The following is a 26,180-nucleotide window of genomic DNA, read 5'->3' as shown; positions in this document are numbered from 1 at the left end:
GTATGTATGTGAGATTACAAACTATAAAAATGTTACGTAGAGCAATGTTTTAAAATATCCTTTTATTTGATTGGTTGAAATTTACGAACAATTGTTCAAGACCGTCTTCATTTTAAATGACATGCATACTAAAAATAGCCATTACAAATTTTGACATTCCTTAAAAAGTTAGGACAGCATTTGACATATTAAACAGATTATCATTAAGGACTGAAATAAAATGAGGATACCTTTGGTAAAAGTGTTTTACTTACATTATTTTATTTTCAGATTTACTGGTTTTGCATTTGTGACCTCTGTGTATTCAAGATATTTCTAAATCAACATCATAAACTTAAGGCTATGTTAAAATTGAATTGTTAACTTAAATTGTATTTGATCATGGTAATTGGTATTCTATATAAAGCTAAATCGATTTATAATCAAGCTTAACACTGTCATAACATTATTTAGGTAAACATGTTACAATATATATTTATTAATTATATTTTTATATATCTCACTAAGATGTGATTTCATAATAAAAAAATTCTCACTTAAAATAGAGATATATACTTGTATTACTCAGAACAAACAAACTTTCTTTTTATTTTTTTGTTCTGTTATATAGATGTTGCTTTAAGACTTTTCAAACAAGATCCAAAATCTTGTGCCAAATAATCATTAATGCAAAATTATGTACATACCAATTACAAATAAGATGTCATTAGATCCTTTATCATTGTAAATACTTACTATTTTTTTACAATAACAAATTTGAATATTTCACTTAATATCATAACAAGTAGTTGTATGATGGCAAGTATGAATAATATCTCACTGATATATTTCAGTAACTCATCAAAACTCATATCTCGCTGATTTATTTCAATAAGTCATCAAAATGTATAAGATAAACATGTACATCATTAACTTGATATATTTTAATAGGAGAGGGAGAATGACAATGTGCGAGTGTGCGTCCGATGTCGTCCTATGAATGATACAGAAAAAGGCCAAGGATGTACACAGGTTGTCAAGGTAAAAATTAAAATATGAAATAATTTGTCAAATGTTGGTTTTTTGTCCTGGGTATCTGGGCTTTGTGGTTTAAAATGCTGACTTCTGCTCATCTACTAGTCACTGCGGTAAGTTTCAAACCAAAGAAATGAAACTAGACTTGACCCATACTTCACTTCAGTGTTGTTATATTTTTCTGCTACTTCGAGATCATTGATTCCAGCACTTTTAAGAGTGAAAAATTGGTGCTAGGGGGAATGAGGGATCATTTTACCTCATGTACGGACTCAATCAAACCGAGTCTGCAATTTTCATGTAATTTTGCTGATTTTAGTGCTTCCGTGTGATCGCTTTAAAGTTTACAATATCTCTTATAATAAATTTATTATGGAAGATGCCACTAAGACTGTTGTAATTTTATTGATTTTCATTATAAACAATTTATTTTTTGAAAAATTTGCAATAGATATTAAAGGAACATTGATACTTTTTAAACACATCTAGTTTTTTCACCTTAAACAGCAAAATAATGATAGAAAAATAGAAATATCATGTAATAGTGTTTTGCACTTCATTTGGTGTAATTCCCCAGAGCTAAATCCGAAATGTACGTTTAGCTAGGTTTTCGAAAAGGTCAATTGACTAAAAATGTATTTAAAGTGTACAATGTATTGCATTAGCAGTGGTTAAAGTGAATTGGTCCAAAATGAAAGGTCAGTAATTTCACAAATAATTATGTGGATAGTATATAATAGTATCATATGTGATGACAAACCATGGAGGACATATATACATAGCACTTTATAAAATAAAATTTAAATAAATGTTGTACTAAACCATCTAATTCTTTACTAACATATTTTATTTTTCAAGAAATATTTGAACTTCCAAAATGTACATTTCTATTGTTTGGATCCAATTTTAAATACCGGTACGTAAGAAAACTGTGCCTTGTAGACCAATTCCCTTTAAACGAATAAGATATCATTTTATTTTCTTAATAACCAGGTTGATACAGTAAGAAAGAACATCACAGTTGAACACAAAGATCACACAAATAAAGGAGAACCTCCAAAAACGTTCTCATTTGATCAGGTATATGCCCCAGACAGTAAGCAGTTAGACTTGTATAATGAAACAGCTAGACCAATTGTGGATTTTGTGTTGGAGGGATATAATGGTATATATTTGTTCATTTGATTTTGAAAAAGATAATAATAAGATAATTATATTCAGCTTGTATTATTACATTTCTTTTAAAAGTTTTAGGAGGAAGAAGAAAAACATCACCAAATATTATATTTGATAATGATTTTGAGCAAAGCACCAACAACATTCAAATATTTTTCTGCAAATGCTGTGTGAAAATAATAACCTGACTATCAATACTATGTGCTTCATGGAAAATGTAATCAATCTTTTCTAAATATTTAAAAGAAAAGGTATAAAATGTTTGTGTTTAAAATATTTTACAGGAACAATATTTGCATACGGACAGACAGGGACTGGGAAAACATTCACTATGGAGGGTGTCAGAGCTGTACCTGAACTTAGAGGAGTCATACCTAACTCAGTTTGCTTACCACAATATCTTAAGTCATTATAATCAAAAGTATTTATCAGCAGGACGTGACACAGTTCTAGTATATCCTATTGCATCTACCTTAGTGTTAACTACGGTAAGAATTGCCAGATAATTGACCATCTATATCATTCAACCACTACCAGTGAAACTAAATTTTAATCACGAATGTGATCAAAATATGCATATGTCTTTAATATCATCGTGTAAATAATCAGTATTAGACTTAGATGGTAGAAACAGGTTAAAATACACTTGTGCGAGGTTAAATACGATCCGTTGTCGATTAAACCACACATTAATGATATCACAGAGTTATTATATTTAGATGGTAACCAGGTAAAATTGCAGATAAGATAGATGATAACCAGGTAAATTTACAGGTGAAATAGATGGTAATGACGTAAAATTACAGATAAGATAGATGGTAACCAGGTAAATTTACAGGTGATATAGATGGTAACCAGGTAAAATAACAGGTGAGATAGATGGTAATGAGGTAAAATTACAGATAAGATAGATGATAACCAGGTAAATTTACAGGTGAGATAGACGGTAACCAGGTAAAATTACAGATAAGATAGATGGTAACCAGGTAAGTTTACAGGTGAGATAGATGGTAACCAGGTAAAATAACAGGTGAGATAGATCGTAATGAGGTAAAAATACAGATAAGATAGATGGTAACCAGGTATATTTTCAGATTAGATGTAGGGTACAGTGGTGGATTAGTGGCTTAGGTGTCAGCCTCTTAATGTTAAAGCCTGGTCAATGCCATGTTTTCTTGTTAGAATTTAATACTGGTTAGTTCCAGAAAATGTCCTCAAAAGGTGTTGAGCATAATATGAAAGAACTAATTTTAGAACAAAGTTTAAGTGAGTATCTTTAAGTTAAAATAATAAATACAGTAAACATAAATTAAACAGTACACATCTTTATTTCTTATCCCACTTACAATGCTTATTGTATTAAATCAAAGAAAGTAGACCTTTTCTTATTTAATTCATGAATACCTTATATTTGAAATATGAAACGAAAAAGAAAGGCTTAAATATTATATACTTGCTATATATACATAAATTTTGATGAAGAGCTAATGAAAGTTTTGTATTTATGAGATTTGTTTTTATTGGTATCTACTAGAAAGTGATAAGATAAAATGTGTTTTGCAGGTTTTTGGTTCGAGTCTCGTACCTGGAGATTTACAATGAGGAAGTTAGAGATCTGCTTGGCAAGGACCAGCACCAAAGACTTGAGGTATTCATTAATCAACATGTTAGACTTCTTGGTTAACTGGGGCTACTTAAATAAGTAAAAAGAGAATTTTATAGCAAGATGCACTTAAGTCTTCTTTTGTAAAACTACAATGCCGAAAGCTTAGATTTTTGGCATGTAGCATTGGTAAATGGACCTGTACAAAAGATATACAAGTCATGCTCCTGGGGTAAAAAAATTGGCCCTGGCTATGGAGTATCTTAGTTTAGATAGATTTACTTAGTAAAACACAAGTACTTTTATTTTTAGAGCTTAGATATTTAGTGTGTAGCATTTTGTAGAGGACATCTAAAATTACGCAGATTGTGTAAAAAAAATCAAACCCAGTGTGACCTAATTAATGACTGCATTGAGCAATTATGACCTTTCCGGCCATGTATCTGAGGTGAGTGATGCAGGATTATCATGGCATCTTGTTGTTTTGTCATACTGAAATCTTTAAAACCTCCAGTGGACTCTTCCAAATTCAAGGCAAGGTTAATACATTACAGAAATTCATCAAGTAAAGGGTTAATTGTGTAATATTCAATCCCTTCAGGGATATTGTGCTCTTTGTATTTCAGGAGGTATATTACTGGAGAGCCGTGTTTCTACTTGAAAAGTTAGCAAATGTGTGAAATATTGCAATAAGGGCGTTCAGAGGTATTTTTTGAATACCATATTAAAAAGAAGACTTTTTGAGATGAAATGGTAAATTGGCAAAACCTCCTTTCATCCTATTGTTTCAGGCATGATTGGGCAATGTATTAAACAGCTATTTGTTGGGTGCCAGTAGTCTTGTCGAAAATTAGTTTCACTTTTCATTTGTTATTAATTGATGCCACTTTGTTGTGAGTAGTACGATTATTTATTTATATATATTGTAGGTCAAAGAACGGCCAGATATAGGTGTGTATGTCAAAGATTTGTCTGCCTTTGTTGTCAACAATGCTGATGATATGGATCGTATAATGACGCTGGGAAATAAAAACAGTAAGTTCCAAATATTTCGGAATTACTACATTATCATTATATATGTATATAGAAATTACCATGAATTCAGCTTTGAATTGTTCTATTTGATTATTCTCCCTTTACTTATGTTGTGAAGTCAAGATATAGATTTGCTCTTGTCTGTCAATGACACTGGCAATATGTAGACTGACAATACAGTGGAATGTAGGGTCATCCTTGTATTATGGACACATTTCTAGTGTCAAAATGTTGCTATGTAAATTGTTATACCTTTAATATATTAACTCATAAGATTTATTCTAACCCCACTTAAGTTATATACTGAACTCACCCAGATGTAGATTTCATTTGTCCATTGTTATTAGAACAGTCTTTAACATTAGGTATTTAAACAGCCAATAGTGTAGTGCTGGATATCAGATTTTACAAATATGCAGGCAGACTTGACTTTATACAGAGGGCAAGTGGTTATCTGAACTAGAATTCAAGTTACAGATTTGATAATGAAATTCAAGATACTTATGAGAGAGAAAATTTATATTAAAATGATTGCATATGTAAATAAACAGATTAAACAAGATTGTATATAGAGCTGTCTTTAATTCAGTCTAAAGCATGTCAGTCATTGGATGATATGTCGATATAGGATGGCTGCGATGATTTTAATCTTTATTTCACTTTCTTGATTTCAGGAAAATTCATGTGTTATGCATAATCTATTGTATACTGTTCAATAATACATTGTTGTTTTCTAATCATCTTTTGTCATCATTGCTATGAAATACATGTTCATGTATGTAAAGTGAAGACAAAAGCTTTCCATTAAGTAACAATGACATAGTTTTGAACATTTATTTTGGACAGGGCACTTGCTTCTATTTTACAGGTTATATTTTCGGTGATTTTTTCATCATTTATAGGCATTTTATTGATAAGTCAAAATATTGATTTTTTTTTTAAATATTGATAATAATCAATCGCTACAACATACCGGTATCCATGATAGCTCTTATTATAGATATTTTATTTGTGTATATTTTGCATAATGTAAGAAATCTGCATACATTTGATAATATTTAAAATATTAATATAACATAGCAATCATTCATTACTTTACCTTTAATAAATTGTGTGTAAAAATTAAGTTCTCAATATTTTTGAAATTAATGAAAGAATATTTTTGAAATTAATGAAAGAAGATAAACGCTTTTCTTTAATGAAGCAAAAGTCTATATAATGCAAAGTCTGAACTTTGACCTGTTAAACATTAAAGAAATGTAACATGAAATGTAAAATGTAAAAATTCTGTTAAAAACAGTATCTGTATTGAATGATATATATGATACGATAAATTAAGATTATAAAATGAATGATTTTCTATATATATCTAAATTTTAAGTTTGCAAATTGTGGTTTGAAATAACACATTCTTGTGGTTATGTAATAGCTGGACTGTTTCTAACACCACATGTTAATAGTCATTTACATGTATTAAATTTTTAATGTTTTTTCATGGTCTGATAAGTAAGCACTTCTTAATTAAATCCTCTTTACTACCTTTGTTTATGTATTTGAAAACGAAACCAATTGTTAAATTGACTTATATTTTCCATGTTTGATATTTGTTGCAAATATATATATATATATAAAAATATATTTTTTGCAGTTTAACATTGTATATGTATTCATTACAGGGGTAACTGGCGCCACAAATATGAACCTTCATAGCTCCAGATCTCATGCAATTTTCACTGTTACTATAGAATGCAGCGAGAAAGGTCCCGACGGCGAGCAGCATGTCCGAGTTGGGAAATTGCATTTAGTTGATTTAGCGGTATGTAGATATAACCATGGTGTATATTATTTTAAGGCTGTCTGTTCAACACCAGGATCACCCCACCCCTCCTATCCCTAACCCTCACATGATTCAACTGAGCAATGCATGATGGGATAGAATTGTTAATTATACTTTTATTGCAGTGAACGTCCAGTCTGTAGAAACTTGGGTTTTCTACAAAACCAATATACCAGCTGCATTGTTGATAACATGTGTATGAAATATATCTTAACAAAATGGTTGTAGGAATCTCTTTCGAAGGGCAGACGAATTCCTTTGAAAATACGAAAAAAGTTGCACTTTTGCAGTGCTTCGGAGAGTGGTTCAGCCATATGGGGTTTTTGTATGTATATTTCACTAGAATGCTGGACTATTTTAAGGGGTGACCGGGTCCACAAACATGAATCAGCACAGCTCAAGGTCACACGCTATCTATACATGTACAATAGAATGCTGTGAAAAAGGCATAGATGGTAAACAGCATTTGAAGGTTGGGAAGTTACATTTAGTGGATTTAGCAGTAAGTGAGATACAGTTGGCTCTGTTTGGTAAATAGATACCAGTTTGAAGTTGCTTTTTAAAAATAAAAAAAAGGTTTGTATGGAAAAATAAAAAAAGGCAGTGTGGTGTGGTAAGCTAATTGTTAAAACTGCAGCTAGTTTTTGAAAATTTCTTTATTTAATTTATGATTAATATTGTTCGTTTATATAGAATTTGAACTGCAATTTGTGGTCATTACAGTACTGTATAAATTCTGTTACTTGATTTGATTTGATTTTGTTGCCTTCTTTGTCACCATAATTTTTTGTGAATTGATAGATTGTAATAATTCCATACAGTACCCTGTACTTCTATAGGTGGCAAAGGTTTTTTAAGCCCAGAATAGAACACTTTAAGTGTTTAAAGTTTCATTTTACATACTTTGTACAAACTCATATTTTCAAAGGATTGTGCAGCCCTGAATAAAATATGTTTAACATTTAATATGAAAATTTGATACAAAAATAAAATCAACTTTTAATAAGGAAGTACAATACACCGCATGCATAGTTTTTATCAAAATGTAAAGCTGAGAATTTTTCCATACATTCTAAATAAACCTCAATAATTATTATAAAAATTAAATAAACTTTCACATTAATATTAATACATGTATTGTCAACATAACAAAATTGTTATTTTGAAATGTTTGAGAGAAAGTAATTAAACCAAGTTAGTTAATAAAATTGGAAATATAGAAAGATTGTTATTCAAATTTTTACTGTCATAACCTTAATGTCTCTATTATAAAAGGTTTCCAGTTAATTTTTCATGTAAATATTCATAGTAATAACAAATTGTTAAATTATTCTTACCCTGTGGAATATTTTTGAAATGGACTAATCCAACTTTGAATTTGAGAATGTCTATTAGTAGGTGAAATGATTTTATTTTTAAGATGAAACTTTACCTATCCATGTGTACTGTTAAAAAACACCTCATGTACAATTTCAAATGATCATTCAGAAGCCATGCATAACCCATTGGTGTTCATGTGTGTCATTGTGCATATGTAGGTTTTTCAGTGTGCTGGTAGTTGTATTGTGTGGCGTAGTATTTTACTCGGGGCTTGAATTTTCAGGGTTCAGAAAGGCAGGCGAAGACTGGGGCGACAGGACAGCGTTTAAAAGAAGCTACAAAGATTAACCTGTCTCTATCTACTCTGGGTAATGTGATCTCGGCTCTAGTGGATGGGAAGAGCAGTCATATACCGTACAGAAACTCTAAACTGACACGTCTGCTGCAAGATTCACTTGGCGGGAATTCTAAAACTGCTATGGTAACTATCTTTGTCAAAGAGTTTAAAGCAGGTGTCACTGTGGCGAATCAAAGTACTAAAATTTATGTCAATATTAGAGTTATTAAGAGGGTTTTATTTTATGCCACTTTTCTGAAATTTTAGCATTTGGCTAAATTAGAAAAAATAATTTTTGGTTGTTGTTTATTTGCATTTGGTAAGGTACATACATGAACTGTAGGGAAATCTTACATAAATGGATGTGAAACATTGCCCCAAAAATGCCAGTAGAGTACGGAAGGACATGATTGTGAATGAATATTTTACAGTACCGGTATTTAAGATTTTAAGTTACTTTTGAAGTTACGGAATCATTGCTAGTACACATAGATGTTTTTACATACCAATACACACCATCGTGACTTGACATTGTTTTGTATACAGACTAATTTCTCTCTATGGTGATTTTTTTCTTCTGAGAAGTACTTAATTTCATAGAATAATAAGAAAATTTGTTTTGTTTGTCCCTGAAATATTACCAAGGGGTATGCCTCACATTGAATTGAAATTCATGCTTATATTTGTGGGTAAATATGCTTTTGATAACTTTGAATTCATGGAGATATAATTAATATTTTCTTTTAACACAAATAAATATCTCTATAACTCACTATGATGATATTACAGATAGCAAACATCGGTCCAGCGGACTACAACTACGATGAGTCAATCAGTACATTACGTTATGCAAACAGAGCTAAAAATATCCAGAACAAAGCTAAGATTAATGAAGATCCTAAAGACGCTTTACTGAGACAGTTCCAGAAAGAGATAGAGGAACTCAGAAAACAGTTGGAAGAAGGTAAATACCATAATGTACTGCAAAATCATTATTATTTGTGATGCACTATTTATCGTGGTGAATTCACAAATTTAAGATCCAATGTTTGCTGTAAGTTATAATTGCATCACATTACTTTGCAAAAACAGACAATCCAAGAATTTTTAAACCCATGAAAATGCCCTTTTTGACAAAAAAAAACACAAAATTTCATGCCCAAGAAATTAAGTGAATTCACTGAAAATGTAAATAGAATAACATATTGATTTTTCATATTTGTCTTTTCTGAGTGACGGACAGTGAGGGGTCAGAATAACATATTGATTTTCATACTTGTATATTAGGAGTGGCGGACAGTAAGAGGTCAGAATAACATATTGATTTTCATATTTGTATATTAGGAGTGACAGACAGTGAGGGGTCAGAATAAGATATTGATTTTCATATTTGTATTTTAGGAGTGACGGACAGTAAGAGGTCAGGATAACATATTGATTTTCATATTTGTATATAAGAAGTGACGGACATTGAGGGGTCAGAATAACATATTGATTTTCATATTTGTGTTTTAGGAGTGAGGGACAGTGAGGGGTTAGAATAACATATTGATTGTCATATTTGTATTTTAGGAGTGACAGACAGTGAGGGGTCAGAATAACATATTGATTTTCATATTTGTATATTAGGAGTGACAGACAGTGAGGGGTCAGAATAACATATTGATTTTCATATTTGTATATTAGCAGTGACGGACAGTAAGAGGTCAGAATAACATATTGATTTTCATATTTGTATATTAGGAGAGGCGGACAGTGAGGGGTCAGAATAATATATTGATTTTCATATTTGTATTTTAGGAGTGACAGACAGTGAGGGGTCAGAATAACATATTGATTTTCATATTTGTATATTAGGAGTGACAGACAGTGAGGGGTCAGAATAAGATATTGATTTTCATATTTGTATTTTAGGAGTGACGGACAGTAAGAGGTCAGGATAACATATTGATTTTCATATTTGTATATTAGCAGTGACGGACAGTAAGAGGTCAGAATAACATTGATTTTCATATTTGTATATTAGGAGTGGCGGACAATGAGGGGTCAGAATAACATATTGATTTTCATATTTGTATTTTAGGAGTGACAGACAGTGAGGGGTCAGAATAACATATTGATTTTCATATTTGTATATTAGGAGTGACAGACAGTGAGGGGTCAGAATAACATATTGATTTTCATACTTGTATATTAGCAGTGACGGACAGTAAGAGGTCAGAATAACATATTGATTTTCATATTTGTATATTAGGAGTGGCGGACAATGAGGGGGCAGAATAACATATTGATTTTCATATTTGTATTTTAGGAGTGACAGACAGTGAGGGGTCAGAATAACATATTGATTTTCATATTTGTATTTTAGGAGTGACAGACAGTGAGGGGTCAGAGGAAGAGAGTGAGGAAGAATTTATAAATGAAGATGGTGTGAAGGTCAAAAGAAAAAAGAAGAAGACAAAGAAAGGTATTGTATTTATTTTTGTGAGAAATACAGATATTTTCATTGAGTAGGTAGTTGTATGACATAGCATTCATATATTGTTCACCAAATTTTTCCTATCTTAGGGTCATAGTATTAAATGACAGGTGGGGAGCGGGGTATAATAATAATATACATATATCATAATTGATATCAATTCTGATATAAGAAAATGCTACATTTATATTCATTAAATTTTTTTTGAAATGTGTTAAAAAAGCCATGTTGAGCACTTTTTGTATCTTTTAATACAAAATAGGAATATTTAGTACATAGTTATAATGAAAAGGTCAGTTTATTTGACTCAAAAAGAAGAAAAAAATTCTTATCAAATGAGTGCTTAGTTCTGATCACTTACACTTTCTTACACCAATGTAAAGTTATGCCTGCATTAGAGAGATATATATACATGTTATGATGTATTTGTACTGCTTTTTAGAAACTAGTAAGTCTTTATGTATCTTGTATTTAAGTACATATTTAGTGCAAAGTTTTAGCAATTTTTTTTTATATGAATAAATTTCAGTCTCCTTTGAAAAAAGGTTTTCTTTCACAAGATTAGCTGAAAAGTCGCTAGTAGAAAAATTATATCTTTTTTGTACATGTATATAAAACATATTTAATCAGAGTGAGCCAAACTTTGAAAAACTTCAAAATAAGACACAGTACTGCTAGGTCGTTTTCATTTATATTATCTAGGGTGGGTTTCTTTGTTTCTTATTCCTCACTCAACCGGAAGTTGTGATACTAACTTTAAAAAAAGTTAAAGTGACAAAGTCCTTATGAAGAAAAAAACTTAAAGTGACAAAGTCTTTATGAAGAAAAAGAAGTTAATATTCAATGAAAACATTATTTGTTTAATGACTGGAATCTAAGGCTTCGATAGTATACGGTATTCCTCCACAAATAATGCCTGAAATGATGTGTTGCCCTGAAACCCAAGCCATAAAGACAAAAAAGATTGGAAACTTCATGCATTATATTAATGATAAAACAAAATGTAATATTATCACATTTTTTTTTTCTTTACAAGTTTTTCAAAGTTTGGCAATGCCTTAGACAAAAGTCACACTGTATACGAGGGATGATCAAAAATTAACCGGACTTTGTAAATGATTCTTAACTTGTTAAATGAATTTACATAACAATACACGGAAAATAAATCGTAATCTATCCCCTAAATGATACAAAAAATACCAACAAGAAATATTAACAAAGAAAAAAGTTATGCTGTTATTGGCATGCACATGTAAAGCAATGCGGCGCACGGTATAACTTTAAAATTGACGTAAAGACGTCGCAAGCGTATTGTCCTTAACAGAGCAGATTTTTACCCATTCACGGAGTAGGCCAATATGTGGTACAGTCATGTTATTGATGCGGCGGATCCCCTGCCTATATATATTTCTGTTCAAGTGGGTATCATATTGTATTGTAATAGAATGAATGGTGATAAAGAGCTCCTGTAATGACGCAAACTTCCGTTATTTCCTTCTGTAACTTGATGTTGAAAAAATCGTCCATGAAATTTACTATATTATGTAATACAAATAATGTAAAATAATGAGCTGAATGATAATGTATCATTCATACGAAAAAATAACAGAATAATACAACTATGTATGATCAAAATTGTCATTATTTAAAAATAAATAAAACGCATAGCCAATTTGAACAGTGGCTGTTAAATTGTTGACACAATTTCTCCATAAAACTACTGCGTAAAATAAGAAAATAATTGATACAATTGTAAACTAAGAATACAATACATGTAATTAATGCATTAACTATTATCATTTTTAGATCCTCAGAGTTGACTGCACCGTTCCGTAGTTACTGTCGAACATCGTTGACAATGTCCGCGGTCAATCGACTGTCATTTTTCAACGTCTTGGCGATTGACGTCACCAACGTCCTTGAAAATGTCTTTTTTCTGTCTCCCCCTTTCTTGTTTCTATTTCTCTATTATCCTATCTTAATCTTTTAAGCTAATCAAAAAATATGCGGTGGCTTTCTGGAACTTTTCCCTTGATAGCCATAATCTTTTTCTACGTTTTAAACAGTTTCTCGTCTTACATTTGACAAATATTTCCTATTGATCGATTTTCGAGACATTCCAACGACATAGTTTTAACGCGAGTATTTCATTAACATGTGACGTTTGAATTGTGATTGTAAATATAAATATGGTTTAAATGAAGTCATTTTTACTGACAACGTCAAAGATATGGTACATTACGTTTTGGCGTATTTTGAAATCTAAATGTGCCATATTGTAAAATACACGCAGCATAAAGCGCCTCATGTAAAGGCGAATTTACGCACTGCGCCGGGTGTGCGTTACCATGGTTTTTTAATTCGCTGTTACGGACAAGCTATTTGCGTTATCAGATTAGATATAGTATCAGTTTACAGGTATTGTTTTCCGATTAAGTTTGATATATAACAATAAGTGATAGGATGAAAATTCTTCAATTGCCAGTCACAGTCCGGTTTATTTTTGATCATCCCTCGTACTTATAATATATGTAACATATGTATATAACCATTTTGTTATTGAACATTGTATAATGATAACAGGAGATCAGTCAGGTAGGATTATATTTTGTTTATCCCCCTGTGCACCTTTGCTTGATACCTATATATATAGCACAACTAGCTAGTTATATTTACTAGAGAGTGGACGCAGTTGACGCAGAGTTCTGGTGGAAACACAATCTGAGCGTAACAATTCTGAAATTGCTCGTCTGATCTCCCGCAACTACAATTAAGATTACTAACAGTCTTTCGGATTAAACTGTAAAAGTAGATTTCCGGTGTTAAGTGCTTTTCACATAGCACCGTAAAGAATCAGTTGTCTGGTTGTGAACGGGAAAATATTTTGAATGCGATGCATTTGTACAAAAAAAAAAAATGAAATTATTAGCAATTTCAAAAAAAAAATTACTAACAATCCTATGAATTGAGTCACTGTATGGTTTCTGGTTGTCACTTTATACTTGTAAACACTTTTCATGTTCAGTACTTATCAATTAAATGTTGAATAAACTCATTGAACGTTAGCTGCTAGAAAATGATGTCATTGTTATTTTGTTTAAGTACGTTATGTGGACTTATTGATTTGCATGCGACCGATCAGGTTGTTACTGCAGCAAACTATTCTTATAAAGATGTTGAGGGGACTGCCAAATTTTCATCATTTTATCCTAATATCATTATATTCTAGGGGCAATCAATTAGAAAACAAGATTCTGGACTGCAGCAACAGCAGCGTTATAAACAGTATATCATTATAAACGATATCTTTATAAGTGGAGTTAACTGTATATAGATTAGTATGTTAAGTTTTAAATATGAAATATATAAATACCTTGATAAACATTTTTTTTTTACTTGAAATAAGGGTGTAACGATACAATTAATTTGTGATACTGTATGTACAGCATTACTGGGCTCAATAAACAATATGTGTCACAGTATATATCTGCATAAATTAAGATGGGCCTATCAGTGGAAAAAGCAACTTTTATACTTAGTTGCATGCTTAGTACTTAGTTTCCATATTTTTAAAACTGTAATAGTGCTTTTGCCCTTAGCCTGATAATGGCAACTGAATCGGTTCTACCTAGGCAATCAGTGCGGACCAAGATCAGGCCGCACATTTGTGCTGTTTGATTATGGTCTGCACTGTTTAGTTTTCAGTCAGTACATAATTTACTCTGCTTTTGAAAGATGAACAAGTCCATTTAAGATATCTAGCGTGGTTATGGTTTTTTATACGCCCGTTTGAAAAACGGGACGTATTATGGGAACGCCCCGGGCGGGCGGGCGGCGTCCAATTTTGTCCGGAGCATATCTCCTACATGTATGGAGAGATTTTAATGAAACTTCATAGAAATGTTCACCACTATGAGGAGCAGTGTCGCGCACATGAACCAGGTCTCTAGGTCAAAGGTCAAGGTCACACTTAGAGCTCATTGAAAAATGCTTGTCCGGAGCAAAACTTCCACATGTATAGAGGGATTTCAATATTACTTGGCACATATGTTCACCATTGTGAGGCGGAGTGTCGCGTGCAAGATTCAGGTCCTTGCGACCAAGGTCAAGGTCACACATAGAGGTCAAAGTTCAGATAAAAATATGAAGATGTGTATATGGACCATTTAGTCATCATTTATTGAGGGATTGTAACACAAATGGTCATTATCAAGACTATGGCTGTGATACATATAATTTAGGTCAATATATACAAGGTCAAGGTCACTAAAGATGATGAAATATCCAAATTTGTAAATAGAATTTAATCAAAGGGAGACAACAAAGTTATTACTTTGTTCATAAATGATTTACACAATTACTCCCCTTGATCTATTTTCATTTTCAATTCTAAAAATAGAATTTAATCAAAGGGCATGAAATAATCCTCTTTCTTGGACTTGAGTATGTTCTAAAGAATGTAACATTTATTTACACATGTTTCATTCATTGGTCAAGATTCTTAACTGTGATAACTATGGTGTTCTGTAGACTTGGTATTTGTTCATAAAGATCATACAGTAATTACCTTATCAAATGTAAATACTTTCTCATAGAAATTTAATTATATTTTAATTTTCAAGTAAATATCAGTTCAGCTCATTCAAAGATTAAGAATTGTAATGAAATGTATTTCCCTAGAATAAAATCTTAAATCAGAATTTTTTAGTTATTAAATTACATGTACTTTTTATACGCCCGTTTAAAAAAAGATAAAAATATGAAGATGTGCATAGGGACGATTTAATAATCATTTATTGAGGGATTGTAACACAAATGGTCATTATAATGACTACGGCTGTGACACATGTACTTTAGGTCAATATATGCAAGGTCAAGGTCACTAAAGATGGTGAAATATCCAGATTTTGTCTGTAGCATATCTCCTACATGTATGGAAGAATTTTTATAATACTTTATGGAAATGTTCACCACCATGATATGTATTGCTCCATGCATGATCCAGGTCTCCAGGTCAAAGGTCAAGGTCACACTTAGAGCTCATTGAAAAACGCTTGTCCGGAGCAAAACTTCTACATTCATAGGGGGTTTTCAATATAACTTGGCACAAATGTTCACCATTGTGAGGCTGAGTGTCGCATGCAAAATTCAGATCCCTGCGACCAAAGTCAAGGTTACAAATAGAGGTCAAAGTTCAGATAAAAATTTGAAGATGGTTATAGGGACCATTTAGTCATCATTTATTGATGGATTGTAGCACAAATGGTAACTATCATGACTACAGGTGTTACACATTTAATTTAGGTTAATATTTGCAAGGTCAAGGTCACTGGAGATGATTAAATATCCAGATGTTGTCCGGAGCATATTTTCTACATGCATGGAGGAATTTTAATGTTACTTTTATAGAATTGTTCACCACCATGAGACGTAGTGCCCTGCACATAAACCAAGTCTCTAGGTCAAAGGTGAAGGTCACAGTTAGAGCTCATAGAAAAACACTTGTCTGGAGCAAAACTTCTACATGCATAGAGGGATTTCAATATAATTTGGCACAAATGTTCATCATTGTGAGGCTGAGTGCCGTGCATAAAATTCAGGTCCCTGCGACCAAGGTCAAGGTCACACATTCTGTGCATATCTTCCCTATTGATTTGTTTTAAGGTTCATTTAACAACACAGTGCCAAGAATAAAAACTTGCTTGCTAGATAACACTTATCCATAATGCCCCCATCTCCATCTAAAGCTTTTTCGTAAACGGGCGTATTTTGTGACTATGGCACCCTTGTTAACCAAGACAATCACCTTTCAAATGGATTCTTTCATGTGATGAAGCTATCCAACTAGATTACAGAGCGTTGGTGGTTCTACTCAGATGCTCATTAGTGTATGAATAATGCATGTTGTGGCACCACAGGTCTTCCTCCATGGTAAAGCTGGAAAGTCACCATATAACCTCTACTGTGTTATTGAGACGTAAACCCCAACAAAAAAGTCCCTCTTCAAAGTATTTGACAGAAAGATTTCCATGTTTTATACCCGGTTTATACCACCAGTGGCAGCTTAAGATTTCTTGAAAACTCATCCATGTCCAGTGATTAAATACCTCCTTGGATTCATGATAAGGAAAATACATTACTGTATGCTGTACTGTATTGTTAGATAAGGGTCACTTGTTATACCATGAACTGAATTGTGGCTTTAAAATTGAGGTAAACCATACATGATGAATATATAGTGTGTTACACCTTTATATAAAATTAGTGTATAATTTATTGAAAATCATAAGACGGTTCTTTTTGTTTTATTCCTTCAACTTTGGACATATAGTAGATGGTAGATATAATATTTGTTGTTGTTTTATTGTTGTGTTTTTTTTCTGTCTATTATCACACTTTCCTGTTTATTTCTGCGATGCCTGAGGTGAAAAAGGTGACAGTTGGATGTACAACATAGTTTTTACTTTTTCTTACATATATATTTTTTGTAAACTGTATAGCATACTTATTTTGATCTTTAGCCAGCTCAAAAATTGTATAAAAACCTGTAGAGATTTGTTATGTGTTTAAAGAAGAGATACGTTCATCTGTTTGACTTCAAACCACTTGCCCCTCACTGCTGTGGGTTGGAATCTAGCCAGGGACTTTGGAATGTCAATTGTTCTACTTGGGTGCCTGAAATAATGTACAGAGTGGCACCTGAGATAAACCTTCACCAGTACAGCTTGAAAGTCGCCTTATGACCTTTACATTCTTGGTGAATTGTTAAAACCAGCCAAAAAAAAAAAAAGAAAAAAAAAAAGAAAAAATAACCATGTATGATTAGAAACAATACTTTGATGCTCACTTTAAAGCAGCACACCTCCACATTCATGCTAATTATCATGAAAATTTAAAAATGTGTTTAAAAGTATAATAATGTAAAGTTACTAAAAGAATGCAATTGCCAAAAACAGGTCAAAAATGCAAAATAGCCCTTACTGCATTAGTAAAGCAGTAGAAATATAGTTATAAATACTGAAAAGTTGGTCATTAATCGCACATAACATGTAAATATTAATAGAAATAAGAATCTTTTTACTTTTCTTACAATCTTAGTGCATTTCTCTTAGGTTTGATTGTATTGAAAATAGTTTTGCTCTTCTGGAGGCGTGAATCTTTAAGCTGTAATATTCATGTACACCCAACTATCACCTTTATATTTGATGCTTCACATTTGTAGAGAGTGAATATTCTTTTCACCATGCATGGAGATTGAACAACTTTGAAATATTTTTGCCTTATGCCTTCACTTTTTCAGGGTATAGGTGGGGGGGGGGGCAAAATATTTGCCTGTCTGTCACTCTTTTTGTTGAATGTAGGAGCAGTTGTAAAACATCTATTTTTTTTACCTCTGTTTTGCTTAGTTATTTGCTTTGAAGCTTATGTTTTCTTATGTTTTTCTTTTATTATCTGTATTTCTTATAGTCATTTTAACATTATGTTTGTACTAAGATTTCTTTTTCATCTTGCTAATTACTGGTAAGGAAAATAACCATTGTAATTTTAATTAAAGAAGAAAAAAACGGTCTTGCTGAGGCAACAAAATGTGTATATTCCCTTTTCTGTTCTATATATTTCACTCCAAAAATGTCATTTCATTGTGTACAGTCCTTTTTTTCTGTTCTGTATATTTCACTTCAAATTTTATATCTTTTTCCAATGGTCATAATGACTGGGGCCTCTAATGCATTAAAAACATAGATGTTAAACTATAAGACATTGTTTAATAAGATGTTATCATGAATCAAGGCATTTCCAACACATTATTTTACTATATTCCACATTAAATAGCTTAATAAATAAATGTCTGATACTAACTAGAAAAGCAAAATTGAAGCAAAAAGCTAATTTCTATTGGTGCCCATTACAGTCTGTGTGAAAGTCAATTTTTTTTCAGGCCACAAGAACCAGACCTTAGGTTTATTTCTGGCCTGGATGATTTTTTTTCAGCCCAGACATTTCAGGCATTAAATTATAACAACTCAATCGAATGTTAAAATGATCGTCTTTTATAGTGTGACTTTAATTCTGTGATGTTTTCAGGAAAACATATCTCAAAGGAAAAGATGGCAGAAATTCAGGCCAAAATTGCAGCAGACCGTCGGAAATTAGAAGAACAAAAAGATATGGCAGAGGAGGAAAAGAACAAAGTAAAAGATGATCTCCTAGAAAAAGAAACTGAACTGAAAAAATACCAGTATGTCAGTGTTTTGAGAATTACTTAGCAATAGAGGTTTAATGCACCTTTTTTTCATGCATTAACATCTGCAGAAGCTCGAGGGTGAGGGGTTTTAAATAAATATTAGGACTTTTGCAGATGTAAATGCATGAAAGTTAGGTGTATTAGTGCTACTATTGCATAAAAGTATATGTCTAAACTGGCAATTCTGTTTGTATGTTATCTGTATTATATTTATATGCCAGGCTACAAGCATTTCAGTACTGTCTGACCAGGCTGCATGATTTGGGAAGCTCAATTTTTATATTTTGATAATGAAATCCATTAAATTTTGAATGGACTGTACCAAAATTCAAATCTGGGCAAAAGACCGTTGCATAAAAGTTAGCTGATTTAGGGTAAAGAATATTATATGACAAATACGACAAAACCAACATAGTGCTTTTGCGACCAGCATGGATCCAGACCAGCCTGCGCACCCGCGCAGTCTGATCAGGATCCATGCTGTTCGCTTACCAACCCTATTAAAATTAGAGAAACTGATAGCGAACAGCAATGGATCCTGATCAGACTGCGCGGATGCGCAGGCTGGTCTGGATCCATACTGGTCGCAAAAGCACAATGTTGGTTTTGTCGTGACACGGCTCATATATTTTATAGGGAGGAGCAAGAATGCTCTGGCACAGAAGTTGGCAGCCATTGAGAAGAAGATTATAGTGGGTGGGGAAAATTTGTTGGAGAAAGCGGAGGAACAAGAAAGATTGCTGGAGGAAAGTGCCCTCGAATTACAGGAGAGAAAAGTTGTAGAGGAAAAGTTACGCAACAAGCTACAGGAAAAAGAGGTAAGAAAAAAAAGACAATCGGGTGATGTAAGACTAGGATGTTGAATGATTTCACACATGATGCCACAGCTAATCCGAAACTTAAGAATAATGAAAACTCTGTAATCTGTTTAGGTTGATTTGAATAAAAAATATTTTTATAATATATGGGTCATGATTATAGGATTATGTCACTGATAACATAGAGGTATGTTTAACATTGTAGCAAAGAACGTTTGGACATTGAGGAGAAATATTCAAGTCTGCAGGAAGAAATAACGGGAAAAACGAAGAAACTGAAAAAAGTTTGGACAATGCTTATGCAGGCCAAATCTGAGGTTAGTATGCAACAGGACCTGCTATGTTTAGCGTACATGTATATTCTTGAAGTTAGTAGAACTATCTTCAAAAAGGCATTCTCTGCTTAAATGAACATTCCAGATTATTTATTGGATACAATTTAAGAATAAGGCCTAAAGCAATTTAACATTGTATTATTTTTCAAATTCATTTTCAAATTATATTTTTACATATTCTAATGTGTTTGCTTTTTGTGATAGTGATGACAATAATATGATAATTTTAATGAATTTGTTATCTTTGACAAACAATATACTTCAGATCTGTTACATCTTTAAATTGGGAACATGTCCTATGTTCCATTTTAATTTATGAAGAAACAAGATTGTATAAGTAGTTTTTCTTCTCCGAATCGTTGCAAAGCATATTTATGAGGTTAATGCAAATGTGCCACATCTTGCATTTCATGGTCAAACTGTATAAAAAAGTCAACATTTTCCATTTCTTCAGACAAAACACTTGAAAAATTAAAGATAAGACAAAGTGAATGTTTGTTATTTCAGATAGCAGATTTACAACAAGAACATCAACGTGAGATGGAAGGTTTGTTAGAGAATGTACGTCAGTTGTCACGAGAATTAAAGTTACAGATGACCATCATAGACAACTTTATACCTCCAGAATATCAGGTAAATGTTATTTATTATGTCATTTGTAAATCACCAGAATATCAGGTAAATGTTATTTATTATGTCATTTGTAAATCACCAGAATATCAGGTAAATGTTATTTATTATGTCATTTGTAAATCACCAGAATATCAGGTAAATGTTATTTATTATGTCAGGTGTAATTCACCAGAATATCAGGCAAATGTTATTTATTATGTCAGGTGTAAATCACCAGGATATCAGGTAAATTTTATTTATTATGTCAGTGTAAATCATGAGAATATCAGGTAAATGTTATTTATTATGTCAGGTGTATATCACCAGAATATCAGGTAAATGTTATGTATTATGTCAGGTGTAAATCACCAGAATATCAGGTAAATTTTATTTATTATGTCAGTGTAAATCACCAGGATATCAGGTAAATGTTATTTATTATGTCAGGTGTAAATCACCAGGATATCAGGTAAATTTTATTTATTATGTCAGTGTAAATCACCAGAATATCAGGTAAATTTTATTTATTATGTCAGGTGTATATCACCAGGATATCAGGTAAATGTTATTTATTATGTCAGGGGTAAATCACCAGAATATCAGGTAAATTTTATTTATTATGTCAGTGTAAATCACCAGGATATCGGGTAAATGTTATTTATTATGTCAGGTGTAAATCACCAGGATATCAGGTAAATTTTATTTATTATGTCAGTGTAAATCATGAGAATATCAGGTAAATGTTATTTATTATGTCAGGTGTATATCACCAGGATATCAGGTAAATTTTATTTATTATGTCAGTGTAAATCATGAGAATATCAGGTAAGTGTTATTTATTATGTCAGGTGTAAATCACCAGGATATCAGGTAAATTTTAATTATTATGTCAGTGTAAATCATGAGAATATCAGGTAAATGTTATTTATTTTGTCAGGTGTATATCACCAAAATATCAGGTAAATGTTATTTATTATGTCAGTGCAAATCACCAGAATATCAGGTAAATTTTATTTATTATGTCAGTGTAAATCACCAGGATATAAAGTAAATGTCATTTATTATGTAAGTGTAAATCACCAGAATACCAGGCAAATGTTTTTAATTATTATGTCAACGTAAATTACCAGAATATCAGGCAAATGTTATTAAGTCAGTGAAAATCACCAAAATATCAGGTAAATGTTGTGATATCAGTGTAAATCACCAAAATATCGGGTAAATGTTATTTTGTTAGTTGTAAATACTTGAATTAGGTAAATGTATAATTTATGTAAGGGTAATAATTATTGTGGAACTATCCAGAAGATAAAAATAAAAAATTAAGTTCTATGATTATAGGAAAATAGAAAGAAGTGATGGATGATGAATAGGAAATGCAGTTCGATGTGTGCATACACCGTAATAATTGAGAAACAAGACACCACAGACCAGATAAAGATAGGGAAGTAAAAAGTAGACCAGATAATATATATTGTTTAACATTTTTAAACCTGTATTGATCAAAAAGATCATTATCTTAGCTATAAGAATATTGGGATAATAGGATCCTGAGTTTGAGAGCTACTGGGGTCAAGACTAGGTTTTGTCATTTGACACTAGTAGTAGTTAGTTTCAGGAAAGGGGACTATAGGGTGGTTCAGATAATCTCCAAGCTTACTTCATTGTTAAGCTTGGCCCTTACTACTCTTAATATATTATATGGACTCTTCCATTATTTCAGTCTTGGCAAAACCAATCACAACTTTTATGGAATAGGGAAAAAAAATTTTTTAGGGAAAAATTACCCATGTTATTGCTAAACAATGTTAATAAATCATTTTTGTTCACATAGGGCCAGGAGCCAGACCTGTCGAACATCTACCTCGCCTATACAGCAGAGGGGGCACAACAGGCTATGAAGCAGAAGTCATCCAAATCATCCCGACCAAAATCAGGCCGCCCCAAATCTTCGAGACCAAAATCATCAAAAAAGTTAGTCTTTTAGAAGATACAGTTTTGTAATTTTGTTTTATATTTTTGTTTTAATTTTGTTTAAATTTTAATGAAGTAGTACATAAACCAGCAAGCCCACCAGATTGTTTCCATGAGCAAAAAAACTTAACATTCATTGCTTTGTACTGGTTGATTGCAGAAACATATTCCATAGTGTGTCTATATTTAGAGCTATAGTGATATAGCTTCGTGCACAATCAAGATGAAATAAACTCTGTAAAAACTATAATATACAGAAATTTCACTTAATTCTTTCATAACAGGGATGAAAAGGAACAAATCAGTGTTATTTTTATGATACATTGGGACTAGGAATTATACCTGATAGTAAAAATCTTACGACTCTTGAACTATAAATATATTTTTCCAAAGTTTTAGGTTATGAAGATTATTTTATAGCTCGATTATTCAAGGAATAGGTAGAGCTATTGCTCTCACCCAGGCATCAGCATCACACCTTGAATAAGTTTTTGCATGCAGATTGGTATATCTAAAACAACTGAGGAAAATCTGTGGAAACTTAACACACTTGATTGAGAGTATAATAGGTCACTAAAGATGCACTTTCCAAGGTTCACAACTCTAACTTAGATTTTGACAGAATTATGACCCTTTTTGAACTTTGAAAATTCTACATTATTCAGGTTTTTGTTTAATTGTCCTATAGACAGCTGAGCTCTTATTATTTGTTTTTTTCTCCTTAATTGGAGGTGTGTCCCTTTAAAGGTTGGGAGTTATTTTCACTGTTCTAAGTAGGCAGTGTTGTTGCAACAAAATAGTTTACAACAATATTTAAAGGCGACTGTCCAGTACACTGAATCCTGAAAAAAAAAAATGTCATGAAATAAAGCAAAAATCCCTGTATCACTGATATTAATTCAATTTACTGTTGTTGTTTTTGGGGGTTTTTTTTCAGAGATCTTTTAGTATAATATTGAATTATTATTGTTGTTGTTTTCAGAAAGCGTAACAAGGACGCAGAGATAGACTCTGTACTGCAGTGACTTTATCACGCAGCATTTGCTTTACTCCTTCTAGACATGTACCTGTATTGGAGCTGCGTTTATCTGACCTGGTTGATCGAAGGCGATGTTGCAGAAATATCATCGTATATAAATATACAAGGCACCCCCGTTTATCCTTGGCTGAATTCAAGAACTTTATCTGCCCTTATTATGTTTCTGGCAGTCATAGTCACATGGGTTATGTCATTTTCATTCTTAAGACATACTACCTAAACAATTTTTCTCTTTTAATAATCTTTTGTAATATTTAACATTTTTTTGTGTCTATTTTTAAAAAAAATCCAGACCAATATTTTACAATCAAAACAATTTTGGAATACTCTCGCGAGTGGAATAACTCGTGTATAATTTAACATAAATTTTTATCTTACATAATATTTACTTGTGTTTGGACCAAGACAAAAAGTTAAAGCTGACCAAATGTTCCCTGTTCAGACAGTATCATTTTATGACCCGGTCAAAAACATAAACGTGCTACCATGATATTGATATTTATAAGTATGTACACATTTATATTTTAATTGTCACTTAATGAGTGACTGCTGTTATTACGTATAGAAGTTGCATGATGATAAAAAAGGTTGTGTTTGTTGCTAGACTTAGTAAATGGCAGTTGTTTATATTGAATAATTTTTTTAATTTTTTAATACCTTTGAATTGAGTCTCTCATCAGGTTCATTGTTATTTACATGTGCAAAAACTTGAAACTTAGATAATAAAAACTTACCTGCAGTAATGCAATTTATTTGTGCTTATACTACAACAACATTTTTGCAACATTAATCTTATTTGTTTGATTTCAGTTGTCCGAACTTGTTTAAGGGAGATTTTACCTTCACCCTTGTAATGGGATAGCCCTGCTATGAATTTGGATCTGTTAATTTTAAGTTAAAGGGGTTCTGCAGTATTATTATGGTAAAATTGAGTATTTGGTCTGATCAGACTGTAATAAAACCACCATCTAGACTGGTTCTTTTTTGGTGGCAGGGGTCAATCAATTATGACTAAAAACACCCAAGTTGGTCAGAGTATTTTTTAGTTTTTGTACTTTGGGTTTAAATATGTTCAGGGGTTAATTAATTCAGAAATCTCAGCAGGTCCTTAAGTCTATATTATGGACTGTCCTGTAAATCCATATTATACTGTTGTTACATGTCATTAACTTTTTTTAAGTTGTGCTGATGATTTTTTTAGCAGTTTACCGTATTAAGTTAGTGCATAATTTAGACTCATACATTTTGTTGCGTTTTTTGTCATTATGGACCTCTCAGAGCGATTATGATTATTTTTGCGATTCCCTCCATGATTTATTTATTTTTATTTTATTTTTCCATAGAATAATGCTGTGATAATTTCAAATTTATTGTACATTTCTCTTTGTGCTTTGTATCAAACTGATTTATATTGTAAATATGCATGATTAAAATATTGATCATTGAAAATTAAAATATAACTTTTTACATTCAAAGTATGTCTTGTTCTTCATATATTTGTAATTGTGAGCAATGAATATTTATTTATTCAAACTAAAATCAAATTGTGGACAATTATATATGTTGCAACATCGATTATCAATTTAGGAGAATTATACTGTTGTCAAGACCCTTTGACATGATATAAACTTGAATCTAGTTACCTCCCTTGATATCATATAAATGTGAATCTAGTTACCTTCCTTTACATGATATAAACATTAATTTAGTTACCTCCCTTGACATGATATAAACCAAACTCCTCACAGTGATTACCTCTCTTGGCAGAATTGTAATCTACGCCGAAGAATTAAGGGGAGATCACTGTGTGGAGATTGGATATAAACATGAATCTAGTTACCTCCCTTGACATGATATAAATGTGAATCTAGTTATGTCCCTGGACATGATATGTGAATCTAGTTATGTCCCTGGACATGATTGTGATAATTCAGAAGCCATGGTTGTTTTTAGTTTTCGAATTTTACATTTATTATGCAGAAAAATTTATTATTTGTTTTTCTTTTCATTTTGTTTGACATAGTTTTTCATCATTCTATGTGTTGTAGAACATTTCATTGAATCTTCCTGGGCTCTTTTCAAATCTATTTGAAAGACTCTGTGTCCTGCTGGAACATGTTTAAACCCTTGATGATTTGAGGGATGCTGTTTGGTTCTTGATTTTAAAACCCTTGATCTCTAGTCTTTGATCATATTTCAAAATGTTACCCCCTGTAAAGCTGAATACAGTAAGAAGGAACTAGTTCTATTGATATGTAAAACCATGCTGTGTCATTTAAAAGCAGGTTTTTAAAAAGAAACTTGTTATTTTGAATTTTAAGCTATTTAAGCGGTAGTGGTTTTTTAGAATTAATGC

At 31.7% G+C, this 26,180-nt stretch overlaps 1 protein-coding gene across 1 annotated transcript; it reads left to right on the top strand.

Annotated features, from left to right (window-relative positions):
* The first annotated feature begins 113 nt into the window (after positions 1-113).
* On the top strand, positions 114-25,291 carry LOC132746500 (kinesin-like protein KIF3A). The gene is given in 19 exon segments (XM_060735684.1): positions 114-235; positions 931-1,020; positions 2,008-2,179; positions 2,475-2,572; positions 2,910-2,920; positions 3,754-3,838; positions 4,723-4,828; positions 6,505-6,644; positions 8,269-8,466; positions 9,112-9,286; positions 10,691-10,789; positions 13,385-13,396; positions 18,887-19,050; positions 19,694-19,864; positions 20,050-20,181; positions 20,707-20,967; positions 21,438-21,503; positions 22,646-22,785; positions 23,768-25,291. Coding segments are annotated over 19 exon segments (2,178 nt in total). The 5' UTR covers positions 114-220; the 3' UTR covers positions 23,811-25,291.
* Positions 25,292-26,180: the final 889 nt, after the last annotated feature.

This window comes from Ruditapes philippinarum, unplaced genomic scaffold (assembly GCF_026571515.1).
Source record: "Ruditapes philippinarum isolate M1 unplaced genomic scaffold, ASM2657151v2 ctg4798_1_1_1_1, whole genome shotgun sequence".
Lineage (NCBI taxonomy): Eukaryota > Metazoa > Mollusca > Bivalvia > Venerida > Veneridae > Ruditapes > Ruditapes philippinarum.
This window is presented reverse-complemented; position numbering and strand designations above follow the sequence as displayed.